Source organism: Sus scrofa, chromosome X (assembly GCF_000003025.6).
Source record: "Sus scrofa isolate TJ Tabasco breed Duroc chromosome X, Sscrofa11.1, whole genome shotgun sequence".
Taxonomy (NCBI): domain Eukaryota; kingdom Metazoa; phylum Chordata; class Mammalia; order Artiodactyla; family Suidae; genus Sus; species Sus scrofa.
The window spans coordinates 16,499,667-16,512,652 of record NC_010461.5 but is presented as its reverse complement, the minus strand read 5'-3'; the positions used below and the strand labels follow the sequence as shown (position 1 = coordinate 16,512,652).

General features: G+C 37.4%; 1 protein-coding gene across 10 annotated transcripts in view; it reads left to right on the top strand.

Moving 5' to 3' along the window:
- Nucleotides 1–12,986, top strand: part of RPS6KA3 (ribosomal protein S6 kinase A3) — a 124,454-nt gene that overhangs the window by 64,202 nt on the left and 47,266 nt on the right. For all 10 annotated transcript variants that reach the window (XM_021080348.1, XM_021080347.1, XM_021080350.1 and 7 more), the window contains 2 exons: nucleotides 5,131–5,212; nucleotides 12,614–12,694. In XM_021080348.1, coding sequence (XP_020936007.1) covers nucleotides 5,131–5,212; nucleotides 12,614–12,694 — 163 coding nt within the window. The remainder of the gene's footprint in view (nucleotides 1–5,130; nucleotides 5,213–12,613; nucleotides 12,695–12,986) is intronic.

The window sequence follows — 12,986 nt, the reverse complement described above, 5'->3', positions numbered from 1 at the left end:
TAGCTTGGCTTCAAAGTGAATGCAGGGGTTGCATTCTATTCAGTAATATCTGTGTGTTTTTAATATCACAAAATATTTCCCAAATCCACCAACCAAAATTGCTGCAGAAGATATAACATCCTTGTCATTCTTCTGCTGCATACTTCAAGAGCACTTCCTGTACTCCATTTTGAGAAGTACAGCATTATAATCACTACTGCTTGATCTGTCTGGTCCTTTTCTCAGCAAGAGGAACATTCTGATGTTGCATTCAACTTTTGCATTGCTGTGCTTTCTCAGGAAACATTTGAAGATATCATGCTTTGCAAGCTTCAAAATAACACCATTTTATGTATTTTAATGAAACCATTTAGTAATCCTTGGCGAACATAGGTAATCTGTTACAGCTGTTAACATCTTCCAAACCCAATATGATGTTTTCAATCCAAAAGTAGCCAGCAGAAGATAATGGTTGCAAGTTTAAGCTCTAGGTCAGCCAGACATGGATTCTCTTTTTTTTTCTTCTACTTGCTCTGTGTGGTTGAGCAAGTTATTTAACTTTTTGGAGCCCCATTTCTAGGCAGTCATTAGGTATTGAAGTTCCTCAAGGTTCGTTCTAGGCTCTCTTCTCAGTCTTTATTCCCTACTAATTATTTTCTCTATGCCAACTGTCTTAATAAAACCCACATTCAGCTGACATAACAAATTTGTTTCTCCATTCTAGATTGTGCCTCCCAGTCTGAACTCTATGTACCACTACTTTTCTCTTTGCATGTCTCAAAGGCATTTTAAACTCAGCGTGTCTATGACCAAACTCATGCTTTCTCCTAACCCCCAAACCTCTCCTCTTTCGTTTTTCTCTGTCACTATGAATGGCATCCAATTAAGCAAGCCAGAAGCTTGGGGAGGCATTCTTGACACATAACTTCTGGTCCCCACCATCCCTCCCACCCCCACCCTGCCCCACTCAACTCCCACAAGTTCTGTTGATTTGTGGATGGATCAGAAATTTTCTGTAAAGATTTCTCAAGTCTTGCCTGTTTTCTTCTTCTCCCTGGTACTTAGCCAGTCTGTGCCACCATCATTTCTTCCTGGCTTATTGAAGGAGGCTCCTAACTTGGGCTTCCCAAATTTATTCTTGCCTCAAGCCATTGCCATATGACAACCAACAAGAGCTAGTTTTATACTCTACTCCCTTAACCTTTCAATAGCTTCCCTTTGCTTTTAGGAGAAAGACAAATTCTTAAGATGACTGAAGAGCCCCCCCAATCTGCCCACTAGCTACCTCAACAACATCAGTTTATATACTTTTCACTACCTCTATTCTGGCCACATTGGCCTTCCTTTTTAGACTGTAAGCAAAAGCCTTTTGCACATGTTTCTTCTTCCTGAAGTACCCTGCCCCACCCCTACCCCTTCCTCATCTGGTTACCTCTGCTCATGCTTATGATCTCAAAGAAGTCTTCCCAGCCATCCTGACTAGGTCACATTCATATACCTTCTCAGAATGGTATATACCTCATCTATACAGCACTCACCACAGTTGGAGGGTTTTGTTTGTATAATTATTTGTTTATTGGCTATCTCCCCTACTAGACTATATGTTCCATGAGTGCAGGGCCCATGCATGCCTTGTACCATGTCTCAGCATTAAACCAGTAGCACAGTACCTAGTATATAATTCTGAAAAGAATTAATGAGTTAATAATAGTCCTGCCCTCATAGGGTAGTAGTGAGAATTAAATAATATAAGACCAAGCATGTAATATCTGCTGTAAGATTGTATTATCATGCAATTTATTATGGTTAAACCCAAATAGATGGATTTATTTCCAGGGAACATAATATTGAAGTTTCCAGGAGTTAGCATACTTCTCCTTTTATTTCTTTAAAAGTAATTTAGATACCTTACTATAAAGAGCAGACATTAAAAGTAGGGCGTCTCCTTTCTTACTCATCCTCAAAAGCCAGTCTAAGCCAAGGAAACAGGGATGACCTGTCAGAGCCTAAGAATAGCTTCATGGAGGAGTTCGAAAGGTCAGAAATGCTAGTGGGGGAAGATCCAATGGCATCTGGGACTGCTCCTGCTGTGCTTGACTGGTGACAGCCCGAGGGAACAGATTGAGTGCGCTGAGCAGGAGCACAGAACTGAATGGCTGGCCTGGTTCTTGTCCCAGTACCTCCACTGTGTCACTAGGTGAATTATTTAACCTCTCGAAGCCCTAGCTTGGGCAGCTATAAAATAGGCATTGCTTAGTAGGCCTGCCTCCCAAAATTATCATGATGATGTATAGCAAATGCTTGTGAAGGTCCTTTGCAAAAACTAATAGGAAATGCTGAAAAGTATAAAGAAGGTGCTTTCGAATAAGGGGGAAGAAAGTTTGGAACCCATGAGGAGAATTTTTCTTATAGAATGGCACAAAGAGGCTTGATTAGGAAATCTTAAGAAAGAATAATAAGCATCAGATGACTCCTAATTATCTCCACCTAACAAATTAGAATTTATTTCAGCTCAAAAACATTCAGGGAGTTCCTGTAGTTGCTCAGCACAAACAAACCCGACTGCTATCCATGAGGATATGGGTTCGATCCCTGTCCTCACTCAGTGGGTTAAGGACCTGGCACTGCCGTGGGCTGTGGTGTAGGTCACAGACGTGGCTCAGATCCTGAGTTGCTGTGGCTGTGGTATAGGCCGACAGCTTCAGCTCCGATTTGACCCCTAGCCTGGGAACTTCCATATACCATGGGTGTGACCCTAAAAAGCAAAAAAAAAAAAAAAAAAAAAAAATTTCATAATCTCTGATTGCCTTTAGCATTTGAACATCATTCCATCTTAGGAAACACCCCGATTGAGAATACTTATCTCTGCCTAGGTTGGCTCAGTGCTAATTGACTGAAAGAAACTAAAGGGTGGGTCACAGTGAAAGGGGGACAGGGCAGTGATTTGGGGAGAGAAACACACCCTGCATCAGGGTTTCTGTACACATTGTGGCACTTTTCACTTGATTTGAGGTCATTGCCCATTGTCTTTGGCACAATTTCTCAAAGTAAGGAACTCTGCCTTGCCCTTGAATAAGTCGAATGAATCATTTTTTGATTTTGTGCCAGTAACCTATTGTTCTAATGCAGATAATTGAGAGATGACCCTAAAGTTGTTGATTGTAACCGCATCTCTTCTTACTATCTGTGGCAGCTCAATAGCACTGCTAGAAAAGAATGGGTAGGAGGAAAATAGTTGGAATTAAGGTCCACTAAGTAAGACCTTTTAAAGGTTTGATGGAAGAGATCATAAAACTAATGGTCAAAATGAGTAGAGGGGATTTATCGATAGTTTTACATGAGTCATATTATAGCATGACTGAATTATTTAGAGCAGGCTCTTTATTTTGCATAAATCCCACACTATATTTTAAAAACAACTTAAAGTATTTGGAAAATCAAGATGCTCAATAACATAGCTGGGAATTGTGTTCTTCATATTTAAGTGTACCTGTATATTTGATTTTTAAAAGGTAAGAAAGCAGGATTCTGATTTAATATACATTAAAAATTTGTGAGTAGCCTTCTTCAGTATAAGTGTTTTAAATTGCTCTGCCCAGATCAAAACTACAGTGAGGTATCACTTCACACCAGTCAGATGGCCATCATTAAAAAGTCTCTAAATATCAAATGTTGGGGTAGGTGTGGGGAAAAGGGAACCCTTCTGTATTGTCGGTGGGAATATAAGGTGGTGCTTCCACTGTGAAAAACAGTATGGAGGTTCCTTAAAAAACTAAAAATAGGAGTTCCCCTTGTGGCGCAGTGGTTAACGAATCCGACTAGGAACCATGGGGTTGCGGGTTCAATCCGTAAAAAATAAAATAAAAAATAATTCCATTTGCACCAACATGGATGAACCTAGAGATTATCGTACTAAATCAATTAAGTCAGAGGAAAACAAATATCATATAATTTCACTTATATACGAAATCTTAAAAAGATATAAATTATTTACAAAAAAGAAACAGACTCACAGACATAGAAAACAAACTGTGGTTACCAAAGGGGAAAGGGAGTGGGAGAGGGATAGATTTGGTGTTTGGGATTAGCAAATACAAACCACTGTATATAAAATAGATAAGCAGCAAGGTCCTACTGTATAGCACAGTGACCTATATTCAATATCATGTAATCAACCATAATGAAAAGAATATGAAAAAGAATATATTTGTGTATAACTAAATCACTTTGCTGTATATCAGAAGCTAACATAACATGATAAATCAACTATACTTAAAAATTTTTAAATTTAGGAGTTCCCATCTTGGCTCAGTGGTTAACGAACCCGACTAGGATCCATGAGGATGTGGGTTTAATCCCTGGCCTTGCCCAGTGGGTTAAGGATCCCGTGTTGCTATGGTTGTGGTGTAGGCTGGCAGCTGCAGCTCCAATTCAACCCCTAGTCTGGGAACTTCAATACGCCACAAGTGCTGCCCTAAAAAGAAAAAAAAATTAAAAATTTAAAAGAATTATTCCACCCATCAATGAGAAATTTATGTGAAATTTTCAAATATAAAAAAGACTATTCAGTTGTAAATCAACTATAATAGCAAAAATTAAAATCTTTAAAAAGAAAGAGAGAGGCTTTTCAGGAGTTCCTGTTGTGGCTCAGCACTAACGAACTTGTCTGTATCCATGAGGACGTGGGTTCGATCACTGGCCTCGCTCAGTGGGTTAAGGATCTAGCGTTGCCTCAGTTTCAACTTAGTTCACAGCTGCAGCTTGGATTAGATCCCTGGCCCAGGAGCTCCATATGCTGAGGGATGCCGCCCCTCCCCAAAAAAAGACTATTCATCAACAGAAATTTGTGGTCAAAGGGAACTCTTCCCATGTAACAGTTTTTGTGGAATCAGAGTTTTTGTTTTGTTAAAAGCAGAGCAATCACTACTTATTTTATACTTTAAAGATGTTAGACTTTTATCTAATTGCCACATAGTTTAGTTTAATGATTTTTGTTTCTGTCTTACATGTTGCTTGGTCTTTGGAAGCTGGCAAACAGTTAATATATCAGAACCTTTCTATTAATAACCTATATTACAATAGGAGTCTTACTTTAGCAATAGTATAGTTTGTTATACTTTGTAAAACTTATTTTCTCCTATTTAAATACAGGTTTTCTTAGTCAAAAAAATCTCAGGCTCTGATGCTAGACAGCTTTATGCCATGAAAGTATTGAAGAAGGCCACATTGAAAGGTAAGTGCTGCTGCTGTTTGTAGTTCGCATAGAATGAACAAACCGAAAAATCTCAGTAAACCTCATGATTCCTAGGCCAGTTACTTAAATTCTGAATCTGTTCCTGTTACTGTCTTTAAATTTAGACTTTGGTTGAGTAGATTTTTCCTAGTGGGCTAAGAATCATATGACTAGTGAGAATGGGAGTTACCATGTTTTAAAAGAAGTATTATAAATTCTTCTTGGGCATTAGGCAAGGAGTTTAGAATATTTAAACTGGATTTAATTCATCTTCCAATTCATATGATTATTTTAATGTTTTAAAAACTTACTGATCTACTGAATACTGAATGCAAAATAACTTTCATTTTAAGGATGTTATCATTTTGACTTCTGACCTCCAAATAAAATTTTATTCTGAGGAGTTCCTGTCATGGCTCAGTGGTTAATGACTCCAACTAGGAACCATGAGGTTGCGGGTTCGATCCCTGGCCTTGCTCAGTGTGTTAAGGATCCAGCGTTGCCGTGAGCTGTGGTGTAGGTCGCAGACGAGGCTTGGATCCCGCATTGCTGTGGCTCTGGTGTAGGCTGGGGGCCACAGCTCAGATTGGGCCCCTAGCCTGGGAACCTTCATATGCCGTGTGTGGGTGCAGCCCTAGAAAAGACAAATAGACAAAAAAAATTTTTTTTATTCTAATCCCCTAATTTTGAAAAATTTAATCTCAGATTTGGCTCTTACAGGTAAATAGTCACTTAGAAAAAATTGTACATAGATTTTAAAATACCTAAATTTTCCTTTAATTTAGTAGTATTAGTTATTTTACCACGTAACCTCTAATTGTTTTATGTATTGATTCCTAACATCCTTTTCTTCTTTAACTAACCTGTATTTTCAACAGGTTTTTAAATACTCTGGAAGGAATGTTTGTGATGATCATTTGTTGCTTCTGATGTTAGTCTTCCCAGTTAGTAACTCACACTGGATACATCATTTCAAGAAACTTTACCTTCCTTTATAAAAATCACTCTTTGCTTTCATTCTCTTGCTTCCTTCCTGAATGTATTTTCTTTCCTATCCATTCTCCACCTCCTGGTATACTACTTACTTGATTCATGCTAGGATCAGGGAATTAAATTATATCCTTATTGCCCTATTTGATATCACTGATTTTATACTTTTATAATCATGAATCCCGTGTTATAAAACTGCATAAATGGGGCTTAAGAGGGCTCATTTACAAAAGGAACTCTTGAGTTGTAATGATATATATAGATAGGATTTATATTGTGCGTAATACATGTAAAGGAAACTGTCAAACTCTGAGAAGCCTAAAAGATACCAGGAAAGGAAATAAATGCCCAACTGCTTTTCAAGAAGGCTAAGACTGTCAGTATTCCTGTAGCCATCCTGTTACCACCACATCCCCAAGATTCTCGTTGCATTTTCCTTGAAGTGTTCAAAATTTCGCTTGAAAAGCATGTACCTCAGAGTATTCTGAAAAAAGAAGAGTGAAAAGGGAACAAGCTTAACAGGTTTAAAGCTTATTTAAAGCAGTAATAATTCAGTGTGTTTTGAGGAAAATGATACAGGCATATAAACCAGTGGAACATAATTGTACTAAAGTTTTAGATGTTAAAGTTTAATGTATTTGTTACAACAATATTGAGTAATTGCTATGCTGTATGATAAAGCAGGTATATAAAATGATGGGAAATTAAATAATGATTTTATAAATTTTGTTTGAAATACTCCTGAGCAACCTGGAAAAAAAATAGAATTTTCTCTTAAACCCTATACCATAATAACTAACAATCTAACTGAATTTTATAACTTAACACAGCCTAGGAAGCTTGTGAAGAGCAAATCAAAAATTACAAACAAATTGACAGTACAAAAAAATTTGGCCTTGCGTACAGTGAAAAATGGTGTAAATAGGAGATTAGGAAATTATTCCTCTCAAGTATTATATAAAATATTAATATGTAAAGAATTGAGTAAAAGACTCCTGGTCAAATCTAGGACAGTTTAAACATTGCAATAATTAATGATAGTGATAGATTACAACCCATGGAATAAACAAAGAATCCATGAGTTAATCTGTAAATTAATTAATGGGGAACAGGGGAAAACTCTTACAGTATAATTCCAACTAATAAATGTAAAGGAAATGACTGAGTTAGGAGTTCCTAAGAAATAACATTATAGCTTCTACCTAAAGGATGTAAGAATACGTTTTATACAAGGCGATAAAATAATATTTGGGAAAATGTCCCAGTTTTCTGATAAAGAAATGCATATGTTAATGAATTATTGTTTCATATGATGGCAACATGAATTAGAAAGCAGTTTTGAAGTTCCCTGGTGGCCTAACAGGTTAAGGATCTGGTGTTGTCATTGCCATAGCTTGGGTTACTGCTGTGGCATAGGTTTGATTTTGAGCCCCAGAACTTCCACATGACATGAGGGCAGCCAAAAAAAAAAAAAAAAAAAGGAAAGAAAGAAAATAGTTTTGTAGTAGGTACAAAAAGTAAGCTGAGGAAATAATCTCAAGTAGTTTGTGCACATAAAAATTTTCATTATTAAAAAAAAAAAAAAAAAAAAAAAGGAGTTCCCATCATAGCTCAGCGGTAACGAATACCAACTGGTAACTGTGAGGACGGGTTCAATCCCTAGCCTCACTCAGTGGGCCAGGGATCCGGTATTGCCGTGAGCTGAGTGTGGCATAGGTTGGCAGCTGTAGCTCCGATTGGACCCCTGACCTGGGAATTTCCATATGCCACACCTGTGGCCCTAAAAAAAGCAAAAAAAAAAAAAATTTCATTATAACGTTATTTACAATATGAAGAATTTAGGACTATTATCAATATTGAAAAATAGAGGGATGTTTAGAAAATTACAGTATATCACTTAATAGAATATTATTTAAATGAAATTTCAAATATAATCACAAAACTAAACATAATGAAAATTTATAAGTGAACAATGGTAGTAAATTTGGCTGCCACAAGATGTAAAACTATACAGATGTAAGCTATAGGAGAAACCATAGAAAAATGAAGATACTTGACATATTGGAATTGTAGGCTGCTGATGTGTTCTTTAATTTCTCTTTTTGTCATAGTAATATGTATAGAGTCTTATAAAATAGCAGTGCTTATCCTACTCTTCTCCCTATCCCAGTTCTTGATCCCCAGAGACAGTGACTTCCATCTTTCTAATTGCTGCTTCTGCTATTTACCTCCACATTCAGTAGTCTTAAATTGCAATTCTTTGTTTTTATTTGAAGACATAATCTTTTGACTTCCTACCATGAAAGATTAAGATTTAGTTCTCTTATACTACGACCTACACAGTTTCTCTTTTCATGTACTCCTAGTAATGTTTTTATAATGCTTTATAAATATTGTTCCTAGCTGAGCCAAATAGTATAGTCAAGTCACATATTCTTCACATCTTTGCTGTATTGGATTATCCTTTGTTAAATTCTGTATCTACCTTTTTCTTGGTTTACTTTTTAGTTTTGATGGAACACATCTTCTAGTAGTAGCTACTTCAGAATGGCTGAATAGATGGTAAATTTTTTGTAGCTTTGCATGTCTGAAAAATGCCTTTATTCTACCCCCTCACTTAATTTATAATTTGGCTGGACATAAAATTGTAGATCAGAAATTATTTTCCCTCAGATATTTGAAGGCATTGTTTCCATTGTCTTCCAGGTTCCTGTGTTGCAATTATGAAATTTATTGCCAATCTGGTTCCAGTCCTTTTTTTTTTTTTTTTTTTTTGTCTTGTTGCCATTTCTTGGGCCACTCCCACAGCATATGGAGGTTCCCAGGATAGGGGTCGAATCGGAGCCATAGCCGCTGGCCTATGCCAGAGCCACAGCCACGCAGGATCCGAGCCACATCTGCAACCTACGCTACAGCTCACGGTAACACCGGATCCTTAACCCACTGAGCAAGGCGAGGGATCGAACCCGCAACCTCATGGTTCCTAGACTGAAGGAGACCACACCATATCTGGTATGATGAATTTTAAAAACCCACACTAAAGAAATTATACTATACGAATTTCAGAATACCAGGGATAAAGAGTAGACTGATTCTAAAGACTTTGAAAGAGGAAAAATAGCTTACACAAAAAGGACTGGGGAGTTCCCATCGTGGCGCAGTGGTTAACGAATCCGACTAGGAACCAGGAGGTTGCGGGTTCAATCCCTGGCCTTGCTCAGTGGGTTAAGTATCCGGTGTTGCCATGAGCTTTGGTGTAGGTCACAGATGCGGCTTGGATCCCGTGTTGCCGTGTGGTGTAGCCCGGTGGCTACAGCTCTGATTAGACCCCTAGCCTGGGAACCTCCATATGCCGCAGGAGCGGCCCTAGAAAAGGCAAAAAGACAAAAAAAAATTATTTCAGAGGAATGTAGTTGCTTTACTGACATGAGTCTGTATTAATATTAATTCTATTTTAGAGTTTGGAGTTTAACCATGTAAAACTTATCTTTTTCCTAACCACTTATGTCCTAATCAAAATTCCTGATTGTAGGATGATTTATATTTGTCACTAGGTCTTTACATACATAGAAGAAACCAGATTAGACAAGAGGAAGGAATTCGTTAGTGAGTGAATTTCACTGTCCATTTTGAACTAAACAAGGTCTCATTGATGTTACATGTCAGGGAACTATCTCACGAGATAATCATAATAGAAAGAAAATCATCTAGTTCTAGCCTCTCATTTTATAGAGAACGAAGCAGGAAGTCCCTGAGCAATGAAAGGATTTGCCCAAGGTAACTCATCTAGTTATTAGCATGGCCACTCAACTATACCTTTTGACACCCTAGTAATTGTTCTTTTCATAATGGTAGAATAATAGAAGAGGGATATATAGTAAATATATTGATGTATATTTTTGTGCCTTACTAAGCAGCTAGGTGATTTTTAAATAAGCTTTGTATAATTATTGAAAGAGGTAGAAATTTGAAATCTAGCTTTAAAGTAATCTAATATTATCTTAATCTTGAATGTAATCCAAGAACGTAATCCAAGATTGTATGGGTAGCAGTGGAAAAAAGGGTAGGTTTGGGCTAGCCTAGAGTAGAATTACCAACAGGCCTGGGTGATGAACTTCATTCCCATAAATAATAGAACGAGCCTGTGGGACATAAGACACCAGGTTGTAGTGATAGGACAAGATAAGGAAATCAGAGATTGAAATTGAATTTGATACATCTACAAGACAAGTCAATTAAAAGATAGCTGCATTGATATCAAGAACAATTGATTCCTTTTCCTGTTTTGCCTATTTTCAGTCACTGGCACCAAAATCTCCCACTTGGAGGTGGAAAACTGGTAGAATGGGAAACATAGGATTTTTTTTAATCTTCTTTCTTTATTTTTCCCAGGGGCCTTATTTATGAGTTTTAAGTACATGGTCACCTTAAATTGACAAGAAAACCAACTCTTCCTTCTCTCTGTTCCCATCCCCACTGCCGAAAACGACTTTTTCCCATTGTTTGTGTTAATCTTTGGCACAACTATTCAGTCTCTCTGGCTGAAAAACAGAAGTTATTTATGATTTATCCTTAATTATCTCTCATGCAACAGAAAAGCTTTAATGATCATTTTCTTTCTTTTTTTTTTTTTTTTGTCTTTTGTTGTTGTTGTTGTTGCTATTTCTTGGGCTGCTCCCTCGGCATATGGAGGTTCCCAGGCTAGGGGTCGAATTGGAGCTGTAGCCACCCGCCTACGCCAGAGCCACAGCAACGCAGGATCCGAGCCGCGTCTGCAACCTACACCACAGCTCACGGCAACGCCGGATCGTTAACCCACTGAACAAGGGCAGGGACCGAACCCGCAACCTCATGGTTCCTAGTCGGATTCGTTAACCACTGCACCATGACGGGAACTCCCAGATCATTTTCTTAATCATCTCTTCACTTGTCTGTCATTCCCATAAAGATTATTTTATTTGTATTTGTATTTCACAGTGCCTGGCACGTAGAGTTTGCTCAGGAAATGTTTGTTAAAAAAGCTTTGCTTACAGGGTCAAATGTAAATTCATCCCAGCAGTCCAACTTGTCAAGAATCTTGATCTTCTCTACTTCACCTCCCCAGTTTCCACATTGATGTGGTTCCTTCTCGCTCACCGTGAATGCCTCCATGTCTTTGCCTGCACTGGTACTCCATACTTGGAATTTTCTTCTCTAGGTCCAATCCTTGCCTGTCTAAATTCCACTCTAAAAATCCCCAACCCAGCCTTTTCACTCTAGCCTCTCTGCTGTACAAGTTAAGACTGATCTTTCGCTTTTCTGAATTCCTATGTTAGTTACTGGTGGTAAGACATCATTTTATCCCTTTATCATATCCATGGTACTATAGCTACCACTTAATTGAATATCTCTTACATACCAGCTTTTGGGATGTACAGACCTTATCTCAGATGGTCACACAACCCTCAGAGATAGAACGGTGTTATCCCTATTGTGTAGATGAGAGGTAACTGAGGCACAGAGTTTAAATAAGTAACTTGTTCAAAATTACGCAGACTGGATTCGGATTTTTCTAACTCCAGAAAGCCTTACTCTTTCAGCTGCACCAGAGTATCTCCTCTCAGTATCTCTCCTCTCCTGCCTCGCTCAAAATACACCTTTTGGAGTATATCCATCCGTCTCCATGTCTGCCACATATTTTAGATGTTTAACGAATGTTTGTTGAATTGAGATGATAAGGTTGGTAGGGAGGTGTATTAAAACCTATTTCGTTTTTTGGTATGTTTTAATATTTCATTGGAATGCCCTGTTTTAAAAAAGTTACTCCTTTTTGGGCCATTTTTCATAACTTTGATTAAAATACTTGCACATCTGATGTTAAAGTCAACATCGAGTATGTTCTTTGTATTTTTTTAGTGTAAAGCACAGATTTTGTAAATATATACAGTTTCTTCTGGTAATACAATTTAGTAGAAAATAGTTTTTAATTTTGAAAGCTCAAGAATAATAGTTTTTATTTACACATGTAAATAGCCTTATTCATATGCATAAAAATGGCAACTCCAATTTTTATCCATATAAGCAAAGTTTTATTTAAAATGGGCACCAAAAAGATTTTGTTTTAAAGATTGTGTCTGGAATCTGGAATACCTGTTGTGGCTCAGTGGGTTAAGAATCCAACTTAGTATCCATGAGGATATGTGTTTGATCCCTGGCCTTGCTCAGTTTAAGGATCTGGCACTGCTGCAAACAGCAGCATAGGTCGCAGATACGGCTCAGGTCCACTGTGGCTGTGGCGTAGGCTGGCAGCTGCAGCTCTGATTCAACCCCTAGCCTGGGAAATTCCATATGCTGCATATGCGGCCATGAAAAGAAAAAAAAAATTGTCTCTGAAATCTATTACAGTATAACCACTTGTGCATTATTTTATAGTTCGAGACCGTGTTCGGACAAAAATGGAGCGTGATATCTTGGTAGAAGTTAATCATCCTTTTATTGTCAAGTTACATTATGGTAAGTTATGAACAACCTCCCATCTCATACTTTTACCTCATTCTCCCACTCCCTGAATGTATTCAGATATACTAATGTATATAAATATTTATTCATCTATATTTATATGTGTTTAGTAGATACATATAGTAAAGTCATGGAAATTAAAACATTACTTCTTAGATAAATGTTAAAAGCTTTTATTGCATTTACCATCATGTTTCTTTTAAACATTACAGTTTCTGAGTGATAGCCATAGGAACAGGTAGTAATAATCATTTTTAAATAATAGTAACATACCAGTATTTTATAG